This window comes from Ranitomeya imitator, chromosome 6 (genome assembly GCF_032444005.1).
Source record: "Ranitomeya imitator isolate aRanImi1 chromosome 6, aRanImi1.pri, whole genome shotgun sequence".
Taxonomy (NCBI): Eukaryota; Metazoa; Chordata; class Amphibia; order Anura; family Dendrobatidae; genus Ranitomeya; species Ranitomeya imitator.
The window spans coordinates 97,882,920-97,908,207 of record NC_091287.1 but is presented as its reverse complement, the minus strand read 5'-3'; the positions used below and the strand labels follow the sequence as shown (position 1 = coordinate 97,908,207).

Below are 25,288 nucleotides of genomic sequence, written 5' to 3'. Positions count from 1 at the left end.
TTGATATTTTGGACACTTTTCTTATCCCATCAATTGAAAGGATGTTTGGGGATGATGAAATCATTTTTCAAGATGATAATGCATCCTGTCATATAGCAAAAACTGTGAAAACATTCCTTGAAAAAAGACACATAAGGTCAATGCCATGGCCTGCAAATAGTCCGGATCTCAATCCAATTGAAAATCTTTGGTGGCAGTTGATAAAAATGGTCCATGACAAGGCTCCAACCTGCAAAGCTGATCTGGCAGCAGCAATCAGAGAAGGTTGGAGCCAGACTGATGAAGAGTCCTGTGTGACACTCAGTAAGTCCATGCCTCAGAGACTGCAAGCTGTTATAAAAGCCAGATTGTTATTTTGTTTGTTTGTTTTTCATGATTCCATAATTTTTTCCTCAGAATTGAGTGATTCCATAATTTTTCCCTATGTTTGGTTAAAATAGTAATCATTACTGACTACCACATTTTTTGCTCTTGATTTCTTTTAGTGTTTCTTAAAGCCAGAAAGTTGCCATTTGAAATTACTTTAGTTTTGTGCCAGGTCTGTGATCTGCTTTTTTTCCACGAAAATAAACAACTGAATGGACATCCTCCAAGGCCGGTGATTCCATAATTTTTGCCAGGGGTTGTACCAGCAGGAGACTGGTGAGGGAGGCAGCGATGAATACGGAGTAAGGATGAAGGTCCAGGAGGAGAGTATCAATTTTATTTTTCGCCGTTGGGTCCATTACTAGTGGACAACCCTTTACACAAGCCAGATTTATTGCAAAAAAAAACCCTGCAGATTGCACTATGTGGGGAGAAAGAAGCGGAAAGAGCTGTCTGATGATAGGATTTGAAAATCAATAGCAAGCCAAAAAATCAGTACGTGCATCCAAGAAGGAAAAAAAAAAAAAAGTGGCACTCACCAGGTATGCGATTCAAAAAGTCCTTTATTTCCAATTCATTGGAACAGAGACTAGCAGAGGGAAAGACGGGGTGGGCAGGGGAGGAACTGAGAACGATGGCCGTTTCACGCAACTGCACTTCAACAGGGTCAACTCGACTTTTTTTTCTTGGCTGCACGATTTGGATTTCTAATGTGAATAAATAATAATCTTTATTTTTATATAGCGCTATCATATTCCGCTTTACAGTTTGCACACATTATCATCGCTGTCCCCGATGGGGCTCACAATCTAAATTCCCTATCAGTATGTCTTTGGAATGTGGGAGGAAACCAGAGAACCCGGAGAAAACCCACGCAAACACGGTGAGAACATACAAACTCTTTGCAGATGTTAATGACAGAAAAAAGACTCGCACATCCAAACTAGTGTGAATAGGTGCATACCAGGAGCAGCTACCTCCATACATAAATATACAAAAAAGGTTGCACTCTATCGTGCAAAAGCATGTCTAATATGAAATATATGAAATATGAATAGCAAAATGGCTTTTGAACATTAGGAAAATATTTAAGAGACGCTTTGCACAGAATTTGATATAATCAAATAGTGTGAGCCCATCAACCAATCGTCAAGGTGGTCTCATAAAACTGATGGGTCCCTGATCTCCCTGTCCAAATGTGAACACTTACCGAAGGCCAATGTCTGTATGCCTGGGTGAATGTGGACACCTCTGTTCAGCAAAGCCTACATATGGGTTGACCGGGACCAAGTGTGATGAGATGCAATTAAAAACCACATGGTGATGGGAGGAGTGCGCAGTCAGTCAGCTAACATAGAAATTACAGAAAAAAGACTCGCACATCCAAACTAGTGTGAATAGGTGCATACCAGGAGCAGCTACCTCCATACATAAATATACAAAAAAGGTTGCACTCTATCGTGCAAAAGCATGTCTAATATGAAATATATGAAATATGAATAGCAAAATGGCTTTTGAACATTAGGAAAATATTTAAGAGACGCTTTTAATGTTCAAAAGCCATTTTGCTATTCATATTTCATATATTTCATAATATGAACAGAGGTGTCCACATTCACCCAGGCATACAGACATTGGCCTTCGGTAAGTGTTCACATTTGGACAGGGAGATCAGGGACCCATCAGTTTTATGAGACCACCTTGACGATTGGTTGATGGGCTCACACTATTTGATTATATCAAATTCTGTGCAAAGCGTCTCTTAAATATTTTCCTAATGTTCAAAAGCCATTTTGCTATTCATATTTCATATATTTCATATTAGACATGCTTTTGCACGATAGAGTGCAACCTTTTTTGTATATTTTTGTATATTTATATCTTTGCAGATGTTGTCCAGGGTGGGATTTGAACCCAGGACTCCAGCGCTGCAAAGCTGCAGTGTTACCAGCTGAGCCACCGTGCTGCCCCAATGTGAACAACACGTATAAATGTCATACACGGCATACTGCTCTAAAGCGAGGGTTCTTAAGGTTTTTTATACCGCCATATGCTGGGACTGGTGCCTGACCAGCTTCTCTGGATGTCCGAAAATCAGTATAGCTATTTCGGTTGGTATATGCAATTTCCCAAAGGTTCTTAGACTTACAGTACACTGCACAGCAAATTCTCAGTGTGGGATTTGTGCAGAAAATCAGCCCATTTTGATCGCCCTTTAATAGAAAGATGGTCTCGTTACACAGAGCAACTAATCCAAGCTCCACTTTCTGTTTCTAATCTGTATTGGAAGGAAGACACTTTGGCCCATAAGTTCTACAGAAGTCTGATAAGACACCTTAAACCTAGTCCAGGCAATCTGAAAATGTGCCAAATTTTTAGTGGTTCATCTTCCTGGAATTTATTTTTCGATCATAATAATACTTAGATTGTTCATTTGCACCGTAAACCTGGTGCACGGCAAAACTGCCAAATATTTTGAGTCCTCAAACCAAACTTTTGAAAAATGTAGTGAGGCATAAAAATTTGTCTAAATTGGTTTGTGACAAAAAAAAAAAAAGTAAATTGCACCAGATTTCTTTGGGCCATTGAGTCTGGTTGATATAGGTTTTCCTTTTCTCAGGTGGTTTTCATACTTGCAGCTCTACAGGTTTCCTTTATGCTTTTTAAGTAATTTTATGAGACGATACATTTTCACGTCACCTCTATATCTCTGCTTTCTGTAAATATGATCAAGTCACTCCCCTAGAAGGAACAGAACGAGAACGTTTTTTTTTTTTTTTTTGCTTGAAGCCACACTCCTCAAGAGGTTACGGAAGTGGCTGACGATGACGAAGAGTCAGCAATACTGAGAATTGTAGTTTATCAGAAAGACTTCAAACGCAGTCTTAAAAAGGCCAAACCCACTTGTGCGTCTTCATGTACAGAACTGATACCTGTCTGGTAAACTAGGAACATGCAAATTCATGACTTACACAACATTTCGGATCAGTGAGGGCCACTTTAAGGGGCATTTTGGTACGAAGAAGTTCTCACTAGTCCTCAGGATAGGCAATACTACTTGATCAGAACTTGTCTAACTGTTAAGACCCTCATCAATTGCCAGTACGGGGGGGACTTCAGTCTTCGTTTCAATGGTTGGACAGTATGTATAATTGACTGCTGCTCCATCCACTCCCTACAGGACTGCCGGAAATAGCTGAGCACTGTACTTGGCCATTTCCAACAGTGCCATAGAGATAAAAAAGGGTCAGAAAATATGGCTGCAGCTCCTCAGTTGTTATAGACAGGGGGTTCTGAAACCAGACCTGTGGCCTCGGCAGGGTCAGCTTCAAATTAACAAGGTGTTGATCTAATGAGGTTGTCCTGTGGATTAAAATAAATTTTTAAAATGTCTGAGACAGATAAGAAAAATTAGTGATTCGCACCCTGAAAAATTCTCCGGTTTCGACATTTACCGGAACCCATTGGTCTCCATTTTATTTTCCCGTGTTGAAAATGGCCAAAAATTCCTGGTAAGGTTCGGCCAGTGATTGGAAGGGAGGACCAGGAAGAGAAGACCAGAGGCCACCGGATAAGCATCAGAAAGAGAGTGGTAAGAGATTGGTTGGGAAGAATATTACCATTTTTAATTTTTGTATCAGTCAAAAAAAAAGGTTTATCCCCTGGATAACCCCTTAATAAAACTCAATAATGACACATTAGAAGCAAAGGCGCCTGAAGGATTTGGGCCAAAAGCTGTCGTTGTGCCTATTGATGGCTATAGAGGTCCGAATGTTCTATATGTGTGTGTCCCATGGTCATTCCTCGATCACCATACTCCTATAGTGATCTGCAGTGCTTGCTGTACCCGATCCTCTTACTTCCTAAAATTAAACAGAAGCTGTTACATAACCCTGTCTGAAACGGCCTAACGTTTTCCTGTCTCATCTGCAAAGTAAACGTCCAACACTAAATTATTAAAATTCAGTTAGGGAGATTTATTAATGCTGTTTGGCACAATGTAAGGACATTCATTTAATGCAAGGCTTCATATTTCTAAAAAACGGCACACAGCTCATGATGAATGACTGATAATGAAGAAATTTCGTTGACCTCAGGTCTACCTCTGTATTTGCAATGTGCTTAACTGCAAATTACTGTTTGCTATTAGGGTATATTCACAAGCAGCAGATTTGTTGCATAAATTTCAACAACTAACAAAAATTTATTACACGTATGTAAATGAGACGTTACTAGGGCAGGTGGAGTGGATTTCTCCAAACCCTATTCAGATGAATGGGAAATTTGTGCCCCAATCTGGTGCAGGAGAGGTGGAAATCTGCACTACCATTCTGGCACAATCTCACACGTTTTGGTCCCAGAATCATTTATATTCAGAATATACGCAATATTCTGCTGGGTACGCACAATGAAGCAGACGCCAACACCACACCAGGAGGTGCAGTCTCCAGATAGTCAGAAGTAATAAGAAATCTGATTGTTAGCGGCAGCAAACTTTACCGTGTGGCATCAATAATTTACCGGAACTATGTGACCTTAAATGAGTTTGAAAACCATACCGATCCACAGGTAGACATCGTCACCGCCACATCGGCTGCCCTCAGGCATAATACACTTAAGATTGTACTACCGTATACCCAGGGTTTAAAGGGATTTTTGGGATTACCAAAAATATTTGCGGTTGTATTGGATAGGAAGAGTATGCAAAGTATAGTTTTCTGGAGAAAATGGGGCAATATTATCTATAGGGGTACAAAACAATGACCGCTTATTGTGTATGTGCAAAAAGGGTGTTATTCCCGTTTTTAGGGCAGAAATGGAGGTTTATTATTTTTTTAAGAGAAACCAAAAGCTACACCATCACTCTATAGGGGATACAGTGGTGGGCAAATGATTGTGTGCAGGGCATACCTAGGTTATTTCTGTGGCCAAAAAACACCAAATAATATCCCTAAATGGGCCATGAAGGAACAAAATAGACAACACCAAAAGGAACCAAAACCTTCACAAAAAGGACCAACAACTATATATAAAAGATACAAACTTTATTGAGTATACATAAAACAACGTAAAAGCAGGGAAGTAGCCACCAGTGCAGCAGCAAAGGTGGGACTCACTCAGGGGCAACCTCGATACTAACAGCATACATGAAAATAATAATAAATAATAAATGATAAGGAAGTCTCCAAACGGTATAGAGAATAACTATAAATACAATCTGAATAATCATACAGATATTAAGTGCATTAATAATGTACAATAATAGGTACAAGATAGGATACTAGTGAAAGCTAACGTAAGCAAAAAGATATATAATTAAATCATGAAAACACAATACATGTAGCCATAGTGTAAGTCGAAGGTATAGTTACCATGGAGGAGCACCCGGGGACCCACCACACCCGACGCGCGTTTCGCAATGAAATGCTTCGTCCAGGGGGGACTGTTTGGAGACTTCCTTATCATTTATTATTACTTTCATGTATGCTGTTAGTATCGAGGTTGCCCCCGAGTGAGTCCCACCTTTGCTGCTGCACTGGTGGCTACTGCCCTGCTTTTACGTTGTTTTATGTATACTCAATAAAGTTTGTATCTTTTATATATAGTTGTTGGTCCTTTTTGTGAAGGTTTTGGTTCCTTTTGGTGTTGTCTATTTCTGTGGCCAGATTTATCATAGCGGTGATACAAACCTGCACAGCAATTTTGGTGCACAGTATCACACCCCATTTTCAGGGTGCCCAACCCTCTTTATGGACAAGACGCAGAAACGGTCTAAAACGGATAAGAATCCTGGTGCAATTTCCTTGAGAAATCTCCCCCGATGTCTATTTGAGTTCACCAGATGATCGATTCTTCATCCAGGCTCCTTGAAAGGACCCCCAAAGTCAATACCCCTGTCCTAATATAGACAGCGGCCATCTTTCCAAGGTTTTTATTTCAAACCCGTGTCTAAAAGCATTAGGCCATGCTTCCTCGCTTAATAATAAGGTGCCCTTGTGGACTGAGAATGAGGCTTTATGACAGATCTGAAAAATGAAGAACACATTAGCATGTGACATCTTTGATTCTGAGCAAACATGTCCCTCACTGTGATAGAGCAAGCGCACTTATAAATGTCAGCAGATGAAGCTTAATAGCTGCAGAAACTCATTGGCCCCAGTATGAGAGGAGCAGCATACATTCATGTCCTTATTATAATTTTAAAGGGAATCCGTCAGCAGCTTTTACTTTGTACTCAGAGCAGCATGATGTAGGGGCTGAGATGCTGAGTTCAGGGATATGTTACTTGCTCAGCAGCTTTCTGTAGTTTCAATACAATCAGTGTTTTATCAGCAGGAGATTATCACTGCAGGGCTAGGTGTCTTGTGCCAGGCAGTGAGACCAATCTAAGTAGCCACGCCCCCACCACCTATTGGACGGATTGGCAGCTTACTAACAATGTATACAGAAAGCTGCCAATCAGGTCTGTGGGCAGGATTATACAAAACTCGGCATTCTGAGCACCGCTAATCTACAGCAGAGAAGACAGGGATTTTATCCAAACTGCACCAAGCATCCCAGCAAGTGACACATTGCTGGAATTTTCCTCTCTGCCCCCACATCATGCTGCTCTCGGATTACATAGCAAAAACCCGCTGACAGGTTCCCTTTAAGAAAAGAGAAGGAAGTGATCTACAGATGAGCACAAGCAAGTAATTAGTGAAGGTAAAGAGAAGTACAAAGCAGGAATTCATTTGCTTCTATTCAACCAGGTAAAACCTGTCTGCTTCTGACTTGGAATATGGACAAGAAGCGGAAGGCTCAGGGGCACAAGTGGCAAGTAAACCATTTCTCAGCCAAAATATTTCCATGTTGCTGAACATAGTACAATATTAAAAATATGAGCGGTTTCATTTACTATGAAGCAAATGGGGAAAATGGCTTCTGATTAAAAAAAAAAAAAAACAACAATAAATGATAAATACTCAATTATATGTGATAATTACTAACATAGCAAGTCCACAAAGTAGAGTTATGATAATGATTTTCATGCCTGGGAGCACCAGGTCCAGATACTGTAAGCGCCTAAACTTGTGGCTTGCTGATTAATTCACCTAAGTGACGAATATGGAATTTCTGGAAGCACCATGTACAATTATTACAAGACCACCGAGCTTCTAAAGGGAGCGACAACACTCACAGATAAATTAAGGAATTGATAAGTCCCATGTTGAGACCCAAAACTTAGCCAATCATGGATCATAGGAGTGACCAGCCTCTAATCCTGGGCAAAATCAAATCACAGAGAGAAGATAATGGAAAAATCTTCTGTGTAACATTCTACAAACAAGCATAGAACTAAAAACAAAGCAATGTAGAACTGAACTGGCCCCCAGGGGCCGGGTGGGCAATGTGCTGGTCCAGAAAACTAGAGGTACCTATATTTTTGGATTGTTCGATTGACATTTATATATCTGGCCACAATTAATTCTAATTAGTTTCATGGTTCAGGTAGCTCCTGAGGAGGCGTTCTTAGGTTATACAAGCACACGATACATACACACGATACACACGATACATACACACGATACACAAAGTACATGCACACACCAACGATACACACACGATACATACATTCCATATAATCCAAGGCCTACATATCACCAGAGAAAGCAAAACGTGCTTCCTAGAAACGAGCTTCATGGGCAAAGCTTTAAAAAATGAATGATAAAATGGTTTATGACTTAAGGAGTTTTTACCAAAATCTACAGTATGCCAGGTAATACCTTCTAAAGGAAAAACGGTTTACTTAAAGGGAATCTGTCACCTCATTTTGCCACTATAAACTGCGGCCACCGCCATCAGGGGCTTATCTACAGCATTCTATAATGCTGTAGATAAGCCCCCGATGTATCCTGAAAGATAAGAAAAACAGGTTAGATTATACTCACCCAGGGGCGGTCCGGGTCCGATGGGCGTCGCAGGTCCTGGTCCATCTTCATACGATGTTGTCTTCTTCCTTGCTTCTGCCACGGCTCCTGCGCAGGCGTAATTCTCTGACCTGTTGAGGGCAGAGCAAAGTACTGCAGTGCACAGGCGCCAGGAAAGGTCAGAGAGGCCCGGCTCCTGCGCACTGCAGTACTTTGCTCTGCCCTCAACAAGTCAGAGAATTACACCTGCGCAGGAGCTGCGACAGAAGCAAGGAGGATGACGACATCGCAAGAAGATGAACCTGGACCTGTGACACCCACCAGACCCGGACCTCAGCAGGACCGCCCCTGGGTGAGTATAATATAACCTGTTTTTCTTATCTTTCAGGATACATCGGGGGCTTATCTATAGCATTACAGAATGCTGTATATAAGCCCCTGATGGCGGTGGCCGCAGTTTATAGCGGCAAAATGAGGTGACAGATTCCCTTTAAAAGGGGACCAGTCACAAGGGCAAAAGTGGCCAATTTTTATTTTATTCTCGTGGCTCCCTATAGTATTCCTTTTTTTTTTTGGTTTGTTTCTTTTTATCCTCCATACAGTTCCAGAGATATGGGCTTTTTTGCTTAGTACTTGTTTATATGCCATGGCTCACATGGTAACGCCCCCAGAAGTCTGAGCCACGTCCCCTTGGAAACTGCATACAAATTACTACTAGATAAAAAGGCCCACATCTCTGGGACCGTATGGCAGATTAAAAAAAAAAAAAAAAAAAAACAATACAATATTTGGGAGCATCAGGATTAAAGGAACAGAAACAAACTAGCCACGTAGGAGCAGCCTTTAAATGGAGAAACGTGTCATTTCATACTTCTTTGGGACACAACAAGACGCACATTCCACAATCTGTACACGGTTTGTTTCCGCCTTTATGCCATGACAGGTTTATGGAGGAGAGAGCCAAAAATCTGACTCCAAACTTCTTTTAGCTTCGGCAGGTTTCATTATTTTTAGTTTACCCTGGCTGTGTTGGATTTCTGTGATACACTGTAATACTCTATCTTTACATGTTCCCAATGCGAAACATTGTCCTTCGGAAACAGGAAATGCAAAGAGTAGGCACCAGGCCGATGGAAAAATACAGCCCATTCTACCGAGTGCGGACCCTCACAAATCACTGGGAACACTGGGGATTTTAATTAGGACTATTAGATTGGGAGCACAATTTGTAACATTTCCAGTCTTTAAATTTAATAAATCGGCCTAAGGGTGCAAACAGACGGCCGCATAAAATCGGAATGCACTGCACGGACGGGCCAGTTGATCTCCGACCCGAGCGTAACAGCGTGATGTTTTTCTATGCAGGTCTCATGCTCGGGCCAGGAGTGCAGCCGGCCAGTCCATGCACCGCGTTCCAACCTCTTTCCGATTTATAAGGCCGTCTGACTGTACCCTAAAAATTGTTGGTCAACCACACACACACACACACACACACACACTATTTATTATTGGAGCAGGACACAAAAAAAAAATTTTGATCAATTTACTTGAAAAATATGTTCGAGACCCCGCAGCTGCATGTCTCACGGACGTACGACAGCCACAACACATGCACGGACTACCTAACAAACAGGCAATCCCTGCATGTATTGTGGCCGACGAACAGTCGCAGGGTCTTGAACATCTTTTTCAAGCGCCCAAGACACTCGGTTAGCACCCAAGCATGCTCAGATAACACCTTAACTGAGCACGTTTGCTCATCATCACTTGTTCACATCACTGTGCACTAACTTCGCTGCTTCATGTAGCTTCTGCAATAAAACACTACATTATAGTAAGTGATACATCCAGCCAATTTTGTAAGGATTTGCAAATAATCCAATATCTCGGATAGTCCATAGACTGCAGATACTTGGCAGCTCCTTTCCAAATTGGCCAGATTTGCAGATAAATAAATCATGTTTACGGTCAGCTTTACTGCCAGACATCATTCATTAGCAGAACGTCCCTCATTTAAGTTCACTAGAATTATTCTTTTGAAATTCAGTCACATAAATGGGTGTTTTGAACATTTTAAGACTACAGTAAATAATGAAAACACAATATATAGTTAGGACCTCATGCACACGACTGTTTAAATAGTACATGTTCTATCCGTTTTGTCCACAAATTAAAATAGGTAAATGTTCTAAGAGTCCAGGTAGTGTGCTTGATCCCAGAGTTATAAAAAAAAAAAAAAAAATATGAACAAGTGCCACAAAATAAAAGCACACAAGAATGCAGTCTATAGTAGCCTTCTCTAACAAGTAAAAAGCCCCAATTAACCATCTCTGACCCCCTGGACCAGAAACCCACATGCAAAGTCAGGGGACAAGGGCCTCGCATACAGGGCTGTGGAGTCAGTAAGCCAAACCTCGGACTCCTCAATGTCCATGACACCGACTCCGACTCCACAGCAGATGGCACAGATAGCAAGGATGTCATCAGTGTGTCATCCGAGTGCGGTCCTTTTCTTGCAGTCTAATGTTTAGGAGATGCTTGGAAATTTTTTACTTTTTACATCGGGTGTTACACTGGTGACAAAAAAATAATGCAAATGGGATAAAGGACAGTAATAATAATTAATTGAACTTTGTGAAGAACAGCACAACAGAATTCACAATTCGTGATTCATAGTTTCTCACGTCCAATATTCACCAGATATAGAAGAGAATGGCAACATTTTGGGCATTCCACCCTTCAGTGGGTGCACAGAGAGGAAACATTGGATAGACCTTAGTGTAAGTTTCTAGGTCTGGGTTGTGATTCCCCAAGAAGCCGGTCAGAGATTGGAGTGGAAAAAGACCAGTGCGGCGTCATAATAAAAAAAAGGAATAAAATGATCAGTTGTTTTACAGGAAGGTCACCAAAGAACAAAATGGACCCATGAATGAAGCCGAATTGGTTTTGTTTTTTGTACATGCAGGCGTATTCTCTTTGGGGAAGAGTTTTGATCTTTCCTGTCCGGCTCTTTTCACTTATCATTCTATGATCTCCATACAGATCAAGGCACATGTTCGGCCAGGCCAACATGAATGCTGTTCTCTTGGTTTCTATGAAAGAAACCAGAAAAGTACATGAAGTAAGATCCAGTTCTCTGTTTCTAAAGGCCGCGTCACACTGAACGACGCAGCAGCGATCACGACAACGATACGACCTGTCCGGGATCGTTGCTGCGTCGCTATGAGATCGCTGGTGAGATGTCAAACAGAGCGATCTTCCCAACGACGCAGCAGCGATGCGGCGACCTGTAGCGACCTGTACAACGACATCGTTGGTCGTTGTGACCCTGTCACATGGCTGCTATGATAACGATACAGACCTCGATGAGGGACGTCTTGTGTGACGTTGTAGTCACACAGGCGTGCCTTTGTGTTGCCTTTTCCGCCCCCATTCAGTTAATTCGTGGTCGCTACTGCGTTCTGATTGGTCGGCGGCCTAGCCATATGAGGCGACACGATAGCTCTTCCGTCCTTTGTTCCTGAGCGCGTGGTGGTGGATTGCAGATCGTTGTAGAGTTCTCCGGCCTGCGACTTCTAGCGCGTGGTGGTGGATTGCAGATCGTTGTAGAGTTCTCCGTCCTGCGACTTCTATTCGTTTCTATTCTTCAACGGTTCTTCGGATATCTATACTTTGTGCACGGTAGGTATCGTTTGGGGTCTCAAATGCGTTTCCATTCCCTTTCCATTCCCTTGGCACCTATTATTCTTATATTTTTGCTCTGGAAGGAGGGAGGGAGTGCTTTGTTGGTATCTGTGTATATATATTTTAGCACATGGAGCCATTTTAAGTAGTCTCGTGGGCACAAGATAGGGTTACTAGGCCTTATTTTTTAAATAATAAATTTGGCTCTATGCCGGTTCCATTTGCATGGCAGGGGTACACAGCCTGCACTGGTGTGGTCAGTGGAGGACTATTGGAAGGAGGGACTGCAGACTGGCTGAGATTATTAGCAGTCCAGGCGAATTGTTCTCTATTTTACATTCACAGTAGTGTGGCTCATACATAACTCTTTTGAAATTCAAAATGTTGTTTAAAATTTTCCATATATGCTCACTGTATGCTATTCTTTCTTTCAGATGTCTTTCAATACCGAGGAGTTTGTTCGGGAATTGATTGAGATGTATAGATCCCTGCCCTGCCTTTGGCAGATTAAATCCGCTGAGTACAGCAACAGAAACAAGAAGAGGGAGGCTTTTGCCAAACTTGTTGCTCTGTTTCAGCAGCATAACCCCAGCGAGAAGGTGGATGAAAGTGTAGTCCGAAAAAAGATCCAGGGTCTAAGAACAGTTTATAAAAAGGAGCTCAACAAGGTGGTGAGGTCAAAGAAGTCTGGTGCCGCCACAGACGAGGTTTATGTGCCATCGTTATGGTACTTTGACTTACTTGGCTTCACCCGTGACCAGGAGCTCCCACGTACAATGGCATCTTCAATGCGGCAGACCCTGGATGAAGACCCTGTGATCACGACTGACACCCCTGTTGGAGATGTAAGTACCTTCTTTGCTTGCTTCCCTGTAAAAAGCTTTAAAACTTGGTCTCTCATGCCATAGTCGAGTAGAAAATAGTAACTAAGTTTTTTCCTCTTTTATTATGCTGCATTTTATCCAAGTTATCCCTTCCACTTCAGATAAGTGCAATCCTTAACTTTTTGACCCCACTCAGTGCTCATACGGTTGAATTAAAAAAAATCCTATCCTGTACTACTAGTTCCTCCACTTATTTACTTCTAAATTTTCTGTTCCTGCAGCAAAATCGCCATGATGATCAGTCCACCCCGACCGGTGACAACCTGCTGGGACATGAACCAAGCCGGGTGGAGGCTAATGAGGGGTCTATTGAAGACCCTGCACCCTCAACCCCCAACACAGCTTATTTACCACGTCGGATGAAGAATGGTCATAAAAAAAAGGACACAGTGTCGCCATCGACAAAGTTGGTCACTTTGGCCAAGCAAATGTTGAGCCAGCAGACCAACAGTACAGGGGACAGCTTCGCCAACTTTGCCGCTGACCGGCTAGGGAAGCTGCAAGCCGCACAAAGAATCCATGCCGAGAGGGTGATTTTAAGCACATAGCACCAATTCTCTGTTCTCCAATGACTAGGAATCGCAAAACTCTCAGAGACCTACTAGCCACTAGGAGGCAGAGGTGAGGAAGAAAACAACTGCGAAGCAAATCGTACCCAAATACAACACTGACCCCTAATCAATCGGATATTCATTGGTTGCGGCCTCTGTCTGTCATGGAAATGCAAGTCGCTGATTGGTCTCGTTAGCTGCCTGTCATGGCTGCCGCGACCAATCAGCGACAGCCACAGTCCGATTAGTCCCTCCCTACTCCCCTGCAGTCAGTGCCCAGTGCCCGCATACTCCCCTCCAGTCACCGCTCACACAGGGTTAATGCCAGTGGAAATGGACCGCTTTATGCCGCGGGTAACTCACTCCGTTATCGCCGCTATTAACCCTGTGTGACCAAGTTTTTACTATTGATGCTGCCTATGCAGCATCAATAGTAAAAAGATCTAATGATAAAAATAATAATAAAAAAACCCCCTGCTATTCTCACCTTCCGTAGTCCAACGATGTGCTCGCATCTGCCGCCAGCTTCCGTTCCTATAGATGCATTGCGAGATTACCCAGAAGACAGCGGTCTCGCGAGACCGCTAAATGATCTGGGTAATTTCGCAATGCATCCTGGGAACGGAACATGGCGGCTGCCGCGCGCGCATCGCCAGAGGTTTGCTGGATCTATGCTGGATCCCGCCGGAGGGTGAGTATATAACTATTTTTTATTTTAATTATTTATTTTTTTTAACACGGATATGGTGCCCACACTGCTGAATACTACGTGGCTGCTACATACTACCTGGCCAGTGTTAGATACTATGTGGGCTGTGTCATTATATACTACATGGCTGCTATATACTACGTGAGCAGTGTTATATACTACGTGGCTGTGTTCTATACTGCGTGCTATATACTACGTGGCCACTGTTAGATACTATGTGGGCTGTGCTATATTACGTGGCCAGTGTTACATACTACGTTACATACTACGTGGCTGCTATATACTGTGTGGGCTGGGTTATATACTACGTGGGCTGTGTTATATACTACGTGGGCTGTGTTAAATACTGCGCGGCCTATATTAACGCATTGGGTATTCTACAATATGCATGTATGTATATAGCAGCCACATGGTATATACCACAGGCCACGTAGTACTCCTATATACTACGTGGCCTGTGCTATATACTATGTAGCTGCTATATACATACATGCATATTCTAGAATACCTGATGCGTTAGAATCGGGCCACCATCTAATAAATATATTATATTATACACACACATATTATATATGTTTTTATGTTTTATTGATTCTGTTGACTTCTTAAAACAATAGAAAAAGAACAGCCATGAGTCTGTTAGCAAAACACTGGCTACACTTACAACTGTGTACGGCCCAAAGCAAGAAGGGGTGCCTAGATTTACTCAACCCAAGGTGAACCATTAGTGGCTTTGCCTTTTTTAAATACACCCATATCAATTGTAACTATTAGGGTTTTATCACTTTGGGGGTCATGATTTACATTATAACACAACAATCAGTTTTAGAACAGAAAGCAACAAATAGTGGCAGACCCCCAAAGACTTCTCCATACTCTTTATAAAGTCTTACAATGGGGTCCATCAGGTTTCAGTCACACGACAGTTTTCTCCACATCTGGGAAAGTTTGATTATTATGATCAGACATTGATCAGAGTGGCATCATTTTTTATCTGATGTGGAGGACAAAAAAAAAAAGTTTCTCCATCTTCTCCAAACTGTCTGTCCATGATAATCGTCATCTGAGCACAGTCCAATTTTTTTCACGGACCATAGACTTGCATCGGTGATTTTGATCTGATAGCCCCTTAGACTATCAGAAGCATGAGTGCTATCCATGAAAACCACGAATAGCACTTGTCCAAGAAAATCGGCAGTGGGCACGAGCCTTTATAGTAATATCCAGAGCCCCATAGTAATATGTAAAGACATATCTAATTTATACATATAGATGTATTAACTCAAAATGTAGTGTACATGAGATTTTAGGGGACTGAAACAATCACAATATTACTCAAAATCGCAACTACTAGAAGAAACGAAGTGACGTTCAGCCTGGAGTTGTAGGCACCAGCGTCTAACACTCAGTTCCTCTAGTGAGATCCGGTGGGCTGACGATCACACCCATTCCTACGTACTAATCACAAACACATTTACACTAAGCAACTTTCACAAACACCATAGGAACGGTGGGTGGGAGGAGAGAAATTAGTGTTAAAACTGAAACTGCTTACAGTAAAGCTCCACCAGCTCAAGAAGATGAGCAACTTTCCTGATCATGCAAGATGAGGGGTGACCGTAGGAACAAGTGTCAGGAGATAAACCCAATGCCACACACCAGTAAACATTTCTCGTGGCATTGAGAAAAGACAACTATTTCTGACAGGTGCGGTTTAAGGGAAGCTTCGCAGTTCCGTGGCACGCTCAAGGCAGCGCGAGTTTTTCTGGGGTCATATAGTACATACACAGACGTACATGCTATACTGCAAAGCCTGCAGCTGCAAAGTCATACAACAGTGTTCACGTCATATCTGCTGCCCCCATTGGCATGCATGTATTACCTGTATACAGGTTCCCCAATCTATGGAGAACATGGCTGCCACTGGTTTATGGAGTACGTACCATAATGCTAATCAGGGCCTTCAACTAGGATACTGGTAATCACTGAGAAGAACCTTCTTCCAGACTGTCCGGAGTTACAGGCAGACAACATGCAATAGGCAGAGATCTTGAAAATCTAGACTATTGTAACACAGAAATGGAGCCGGTATCTGGAAAGTAATTACATAATGGTCCAACGGTTATACGTTCCTACTGCTACCCTAAAACCCTTATTGTGCTCCCTCAACTACTGATTCTAGATGGCCATGTGAGACTTGAATGCATCCTTCACGCGCTGAATATTTGCGGAATTTTTACCCTCAGTATTTATAAGCCAAAACCAGGAGTGGAACAATCAGAGAAAAAGTATAATAGAAACACGTCACCACTTCTGTATTTATCACCCACTCCTGGTTTTGGCTTACAAATACTGAGGTAAAATACTGACCAAATACTGAATGTGTGATGGCGGCCTAAATGAAATCAACATTTCTCTATTCCTTTCTAAACACCCTGCCTAACCAGCCCTTATGGTATTTGACGCATTAACAAATCCTTAAGAAAAGTATTTCTAAAGTCCGTTTTTATATGCAAATTAATCATTTGACCAGTCGATTGGGCGTTTGTTTGCCCAGACTAGTCATCCCACTCAGCATGTTATTAAGGCCCCTTCACATTAAGCGACGCTGCAGCGATACCGACAACGATCCGGATCGCTGCAGCGTCGCTGTTTGGTCGCTCGAGAGCTGTCACACAGACCGCTCTCCAGCGACCAACGATGCCGGTAACCAGGGTAAAGATCGGGTAACTAAGCGCAGGGCCGCGCTTAGTAACCCGATGTTTACCCTGGTTACCATCCTAAAAGTAAAAAAAAACAAACAGTACATACTTACCTACCGCTGTCTGTCCTCTGCACTCCTCCTGTACTGTCTGTGAGCGTCGGTCAGCCGGAAAGCAGAGCGGTGACGTCACCGCTCTGCTTTCCGGCAACTGTGCTCACACAGACAGTACAGGAGGAGTGCAGAGCACAGCGCTGGAGGACAGACGGCTGTAGGTAAGTATGTAGTGTTTGTTTTTTTTTACTTTTAGGATGGTAACCAGGGTAAACATCGGGTTACTAAGCGCGGCCCTGCGCTTAGTTACCCGATGTTTACCCTGGTTACCAGTGAAGACATCGCTGGATCGGTGTCACACACGCCGATTCAGCGATGTCTGCGGGAGATCCAGCGACCAAATAAAGTTCTGGACTTTATTCAGCGACCAACGCTCTCCCAGCAGGGGCCTGATCGTTGGTCGCTGTCACACATAACGATTTTATTAACGATATCGTTGCTACGTCACAAAAAGCAACGATATCGTGAACAATATCGTTATGTGTGAAGGTACCTTAAGGCCCCTGTGGGTGTCATAGTATGTCTTCAGCGGCACAATGCACAGGTCCGGGGGGCTCGATCTTTGGCTCTTCAGCTGACATCAGGCTTGTTCTCTGCATTCATAATTGCGCCTCTGAAGCAGAAACTGTACACCTGGGTTCAGAGGCGCAATGAGGTGTATGAAAGTTACGCGCACGTGCGAGTTTTGCAGAGAGTTGGCGGTGATGCGGGTTCTTGAAAATCATGTTATGACACCCACTGGGCGCGGTAACATGCTGCGTGGAACGACTAATCTGGAGAAACAAAACGCCCCATTGACTAGTCAAACGATTCATTTGCATATTAAAAATGGACTCTAGAAACGCTTTTTCTAACGATCCGCTAAGGTGCTTGCTAGGCAGGGTGTTTATAAAGGAATAGCAAAATGCTGGTGGTTCGGAGGACCTGTCAGATACCCTTTAAGAATATTACAGTAACATCCAAAATCTAGACCCTTTAAGAATATTACAATAACATCCAAAATCTAGACCCAGAATGCCTGAGGCCTCCTCCTCTGGAAGGTTTTTAAGATCGCCATAGGACGCCCCAATCATAATGAATTGATAAATTCCCAAATTGATTTAGCCCACAATATGGCCATCACCATATAGAGTGATCAAGCAGGCGCGCAGTGCATAAGCGCAGCGCTCCTACGCAGTCTGCACAGCACAGGCGCCTCTTACATTGTATGGGAGTGCGGGTGTTCCAACAATCGCAGTAATGTTCTGCTGTCCATGTGTTAGTTTGGCACATTTGGTGCAGCCACATCTGTAAATTACATGCAAGGACGAGCGAACACCAAAGGCAGACTCATCTATAATCACCCAGAGAGCCGGAGATCGGTCCTCGCAGCACATTACTAATGATGTTACACAGCACACACTGTACACGCTTCCCCATAACCAGGAGCAAAAAAAGGACATCAGCCGGTGACTGGTGACAACCAACAAATCACAGGCAGAACAGAGACCCTCTCACCTTGATGATACTGCTCCTCCGGGGCAATCCTTGCTTGTCCACCTTGTCGATGCCAGGGCTCTCAGGCTGTGCAGGTCCACTGTCATCTTTGCCATCTGTGCGGGCACAATCTCCATTGGACACACCGCTGCTAGAAGTATTCGCAATTTTGCACTTTCCTCCATTACTCTCACCACTTCCTCTGTCGCCATTGCTAGCAGTTAAAGGTAATTTACCGTTTGCAGACTCTAACGGCAAGGGCACGCTACCCTCGCCAGCACATCCACCACCCCCACCTGGCTCTGCCATGAGGCTGGCAGCAGCAGAGCCTTTGCTTGTTACGACTCTTACTTCTTCTCTCTTCTTCTTCAGAATCAGCGCAGACCAAGGTAATGGCCGAGCGCCCACAGCCCAGTCCCTTTCATCAACTGTAATGCCTTAATATATAAGATACCATTGAATCCAGTCCTCAGCATTGGTTACCTAAAATAATGAAATCACTGTGTCAATAATTGCAAAAGCTTAACCGGGCCTTCACTGAACGATAACGCCGGGCACGTAATGCATCATGGTGTAAATGGTTTCATAGCACTAACACAAAAAATGCAAATATTGTGATACTGTGACTGCGGCTACAATGTGACCTCCCATATGGTTTGTTGTTATGGAGGGGCTCTGTACAATTCAGGACTAATGTCTTCAAGAACGGAGGCGGACGTCTGCCCGGGGATGTGACAAATGGACATGACATGGGAGACCACAGCTGTCACACACGGCACATGTACAGCCAATACAGGCAGAGGACACAGGTCACAAATCACCACCTCACACATGAAGACCAGGTGTCACTTCTGTATGGACGGCACGGCAAAGACACACGGCACGGCAAAGACACACGGCACGGCAAAGACACAGAACAGACACACGGCAAAGACAAAGACACACGGCACGACAAAGACACACGGCACTGACACACGGCACGGCAAAGACACAGAACAGATACACAGTACGACGAAGACACACAGCACGACAAAGACACACGACACTGACACACAACACGGCAAAGACACTCGGCACGGCACGGCAAAGACACAGAACAGATACACAGCACGGCAAAGACACACGGCACGGCACTGACACACAGCACGGCAAAGACACACAACAGATACACAGCACGGCAAAGACACACAGCACGACAAACACACAGAACAGACACACAGCACGACAAAGACACACAGCACGGCACAGCAAAGACAAAAGACACAGATACAAAGCACGACAAAGACACACGGCACTGCAAAGACACAGAAGACGACAAAGATACAGAACAGATACACAGCACGGCAAAGACACACGGCACGGCACTGACACACAGCACGGCAAAGACACACAACAGATACACAGCACGGCAAAGACACACAGCACGACAAACACACAGAACAGACACACAGCACGACAAAGACACACAGCACGGCACAGCAAAGACAAAAGACACAGATACAAAGCACGACAAAGACACACGGCACTGCAAAGACACAGAAGACGACAAAGACACAGAACAGATACACAGCACAGCAAAGACACAAGGGACGACAAAGACACAGCACATATAGACGGGATGACACCGACGCACGGGACAACAACAACACAAGGGACGACAACAACACAGCAAAGACACACGACACAGATACAAAGCACGACAAAGACACAGCACAACACATCACACATGCACAGCATACACTAAGCAAGGTCTAAAATACATAAGAGAATTCAAAATACATAACACATACAATAAACTACACATCACAGGAAGGGAAGACATACACACAAAATAGAATACATCACACAAAGAATACATCATATACATACATACCACAATACATCACATGAAGAAGTGACAGATCACACACATCAATACATTACACAGAGGACACCCTCACATTACATAATACATCACATCACACACATAATGCATGACACACACAATACATCACACACGGGACACAATGCATCCGCTGCCATCACACATCCCGGCTGTAGGGCGCACACATCAGTGGCAGGCGGCTCCTGTACCGCCCGTCTGTATGACAGCAGTCCAGGCTTTGTGTGCAGCATATGCTGCCGGTCGCCGCACGGAGGTGTCACTAGCCCGCACCGCTGTCACCCCGCATGTAATCCTGCCCGTGGTCACACAACGTGTGCTGAGCTGCACGACACAGGACTGGCACATGCGGGTGTGCGGCGGCTGCTCCACATCCATGCAGCGGGCACAGCAGCGCCGCCACTCATCAGCACTCACCCCGATTTCTGCACTCCCCGACGGCAGCTGCATCCGCTATCACCGGCACCCTGAGCAGCCTCTGCACTGCCGGGGTGAAACCACAACACCCGTGGGGGGCGGGGCCTCCCCTGCCAATCAATCCGACACTCCGCCGACAATTGGTTTCTGACCAGACCCGTGAGCTCGCTGACCACGCCCACCTGTCAGTTCTAAGCCCCGCCCACCTGCGGCCGCGGCGATGTTACTGGGTGATTTCTGCATCTCCGAGAAGAGGAGAGTGAGGGTCGTAGTCAGCTCCTCCCCCACTGTCGGGACTACATGCGATACACACTACCTCCTGCTGGGCCAGTGACTTCGGAAGCCCCTAATGACACATGAGGGTTACATGACCAGTGGAAGTCCCTACAGCCAGACATGGCTACGTTTTAGGCTACAGTCACACTGGCAGTACTTGGTCAGTATTTTACCTCAGTATTTGTAAGCCAAAACCAGGAGTGGAACAATTAGAGGAAAAGTATAATAGAAACCCATCACCACTTCTGTATTTATCACCCACTCCTGGTTTTGCCTTACAAATACTGATGTAAAATACTGACCAAATACTGAGGTAAAATACTGACCAAATACTGAACGTGTGAAAAAAACGCAAGTCTATGGGTGCGTAAAAAAAGATCCCGCACAGAACATGGCGGCGTCTGAGGTTAACGGAGACGATTCCATCATGTACATTATTTTATGTAGGAGAACAAATCTCACACAGACGTAAAAAGCTGCAAAACTCCTCGGCCGTGCGAGCAGCGTAAGGAGAATAGGTGCGAGTCCGGCGTGTGACTGAGGCCTCTTCACAGTGATCCTCATGTAATCAGTGCTGTGCAGCTTTTCATCAGTGTCCTCCGAGCTTTTTTCGGATGAGATTAAGGCTAGGTTCACTTTGCGTTAGTGGGTGTCCGCTAACGGACTCCGTTACATGGCGCAATTGTCGCAATTAATGCTATGTAACGGATCTGTTAGCGCACCCATTGACTGCAATGTGCTAACGCATCACTAACGTATGCCATTTTTGGCATGCGTCTGTGATGTCCCGTTATTTTCTGACGGACCGCGAACACTGCTTGCAGCGTTCAGGGTCCGTTCCTCGCTAGCGCAGATCGGGCATCTGCGCTAGCAGGATTGCCGAACACAATCCCTTTTTGGACATTGCGTTAGCGCAATCCGTTAGCGTATGCGCTAAACGGATTGCACTATCGCAATGTGAACTTAATAAAAGTTCCCACTTTCTCCTATGTAGCGGCCTCTGAAAAACGCACAACACAGGAAGGCGTCCAAGTGGCGTCTGATATTCTTTCACCAACCCGCTGATTGCTAATATTTATCAATATCGGACATGACTCGGCATTCTGCACGGCCCACAAGAAAAAACAAATATGTGAATAGTTTTATAGACTGTAATAAATGATAATGATGATATATTACAGTCTATGAAACTCGGATGATAATCGGACGATTTTTTATGCCCTGTCTGGACCTGTCCCGGTTATCACTCATACAACAGGTGCCCATTATAGCTTATGGGGATGGTCACGTGTCCCTGTTTTGTGGGCACCGAGTATCCACAAATAAAAACAGATGTGTCCGATTTTGACCCAAGTCCTGGATCAAAATTTCACAGCTCACTGATGGCCTCCTAGTTGCTTCCTACAGCTTTTTACTGACTGATAGGAGAAGCTTGAGAAACTTCCATTGCTTTTTTTATTTATTTTTGCATATGATAAAACACTGAGGGAGAAAATTGACACCCGATCCATACCAATAACGAAAATCTGATCCAAAGCAGTGATGAAACCGATTTGTCCATTATTTTCCACGTACAAGAAAGAAACAGCTGTCTGAATGAGGCCTAAGGGTGCGATTTGGCTGCGAGTCACTTGCAATTTAGGATTCGCTACACCCATTAGACACTGTGCAGATGCTTAAGGCCAGGGCTGCTCCGTCCTGTGACAGTCACACACGTGGCGTGCAGGTTGGCCTCCGCACGCTGTCTCATTACAGTCTGTTTTCTTTAGGAGCCGCACATGACTCACGTTTTGGGGATTGTTTGTGAGATTTGTTTTAATCATTTATATTTAAAGGAACTCTGTCACCTGAATTTGGCGGGACTGGTTTTGGGTCATATGGGCGGAGTTTTCAGGTGTTTGATTCACCCTTTCCTTACCCGCTGGCTGCAATATTGGATTTAAGTTCATTCTCTGTCCTCCATAGTACATGCCTGCACAAGGCAAGATTGCTTTGTGCAGGCGTGTACTATGGAGGACAGAGAATGAACTTCAATCCAATATTGCAGCCAGCATGCAGCCAGCGGGTAAGGAAAGGGTGAATCAGACACCCGAAAACTCCGCCCATATGACCCAAAACCAGTCCCGCCAAATTCAGGTGACAGGTTCCCTTTAATAAACAAAATAATAATGAGGATACAGAAGACAAACAGGGAGGAGGGCGATCGAATAACACGAGAAGGATTCTGTCACACCAATAATTAATTATCATGTTGTGTAGAATAACCCTTCACTAATTATATACAAGAAAAAACCCGCAAAGTAGCATTAATGCTAGGAATAATTGCTTACACGCATAAGATAAGGTCAAAAGTGTTCTATCAGCCTGGACATCAGAGCCGTGGGGGTGAATGACCTGAGCACAATGTAGCTCTCCAGTAAGGTGTATGGATGGGTGTTTTATCAACACCTCACATGCGATTTCCAGTCTCAGCTGACAAATTTGCATGAACTAACATTAAATTCCTTCACAGGCATTACTTGTGACCAAGCAATCTTTATTTCACATGACCAAATAAATTATTGCTTAAATTGTATGTCCACACATATAATATCGATTATCTATCTTTAGGATACGCCAATGAATAATAGATCAATGGGGGTCCAACACCTGGCACCCCAATCGATCAGTTGTTATAAGCTCCAATGCCTGCCGGATGTATTTATTGAACAGAGCTGAACACCACAGGCCCATTCAAGGTGCTGCGGCCTCCTCCGAATACTTTACATTAGCCTCTGTTTTCCAGTAACAGCTGTTGGTGGGACTGCCTGGTGTTGAATAAGTAAATAAGGCAGCACACTGCAGCGCTAAAACATGTAAACTTGAAATATGAAATTTGAACTGCATTACTGCACTAGAAATATGAAAAATGAGAGCTTTTAGCGCATAAAAATGGCCAATTTTATGTGTACCTGGTAGCCCCTTTACGGCATCTCTCTTATACCAGGTCCTAAACTTGCCTTACCTCGCTGAGAATAAACGTCTCCATCTGAATGGGTACATGTAAAAACCTCTTCCTAGACTAAAATTCTCTCTCTCTGTGGAGGGGTACTGGACCTGCTGTAATTAAAACACCTGTGGGCTAGGAGGCGGAGTTTGCATCTCGGCTTTGGGAAAATGGCCGCCGCGATCTCTTCTGCGCACGCGCGGCATCCCGCGGCAATTTTCCTGAAGCCCCGTGCAGCAGAGCACTCCATCTGCGCACACGCGGCCCCAGGAAGATGGCCGCCCCCACCGATGACAGGGGGTAATAGCGCAGATCGCTTCTTCACGTGCGCGCAGTGGATTCGTCACTGCGACATGCGCACACCACTACGCCACCAACGGAAAGCTGGGGAAGAAAAGAGCGACGTCACCACGCCCACCTGACCAGACCAGCCTGATTGACAGGTGAAAACGGCGACTTTGGTAATGTATTTCGCAGCATAGGTGGGGAATCAGGGTACACTACATACACTATTGTAACGCACAGCGCAGGCCCTATTTAACAGTATTTATATCTCAATCTGAAAAAACGGGGTGACAGGTTCCCTTTAAATCTATGGCTGAAGGAATCAATTGTTTCCTCTTTTAGATTTATCCAATTATTATTAACTTAGGAGAAGAAACTACTAGAAAAGGCAGGAGCGAATTTGAATAAACTAATTGAACGTGCCCTGAAATCAAAATCAGATCCAGATTTTAATAGGAGACAGGGACTTCTACAAACTTCAGTAGAGAAATATCAAGCGCTCATAAAAGAAAGGAAACAATCATAGTTTCATAAAGATCTTAAAAATTTTGGAGAAAATCAAGCTTATAATTTTCAAGGAGAGACAGTGTCAGAGGCGTCATCTTCAGATCTAGAGACATCTGATACAGAAAGAACTGATACATCCTTTAGAGAAGTACGATTCTTCAGAGGTGCACCATCAAAACGAAGATGGCAGGGCACAAGGGGGAGATTTGGAGGGAGAGGAAGGAGGGGGGTTACAGAAAAGGAAGGGGAATTGAGAAGGACACCAGTAGCAATGCCCTCGGCTACATAAGTGTCTGTCCCCCCTCATCTGCACCCTCCTCTTCTTCCTCCTCTTTTTTAGAGCAGGGTGCAAGGACGGGTTACTTTCTAAGAACCAAATAAAATTAGACCGCGGACAGATTATCAACTTGTCCTCACATCTTCTTTCTAGGGATGAGTATAGTGTACTACATAAAGGTCTTAATTTTGTACCAACAAATAACTTTAATTGCTTTGAGTGGGTCAAGGATTTGAACCTCTTCGGTAGAAAATTTTAATGGA

At 44.0% G+C, this 25,288-nt stretch overlaps 1 protein-coding gene across 2 annotated transcripts in view; it reads right to left on the bottom strand.

The window, feature by feature from the left end:
* The window catches only part of PLCL2 (phospholipase C like 2), a 264,980-nt gene extending 244,180 nt beyond the window's left edge, over window positions 1-20,800 (bottom strand). For both annotated transcript variants that reach the window (XM_069729956.1, XM_069729957.1), the window contains exons 1-2: window positions 20,695-20,800; window positions 18,417-18,878 (exon numbers count right to left, since the gene is read on the bottom strand). In XM_069729956.1, coding sequence (XP_069586057.1) covers window positions 18,417-18,704 — 288 coding nt within the window. In that variant the 5' untranslated portion in view covers window positions 18,705-18,878; window positions 20,695-20,800. The remainder of the gene's footprint in view (window positions 1-18,416; window positions 18,879-20,694) is intronic.
* Window positions 20,801-25,288: the final 4,488 nt, after the last annotated feature.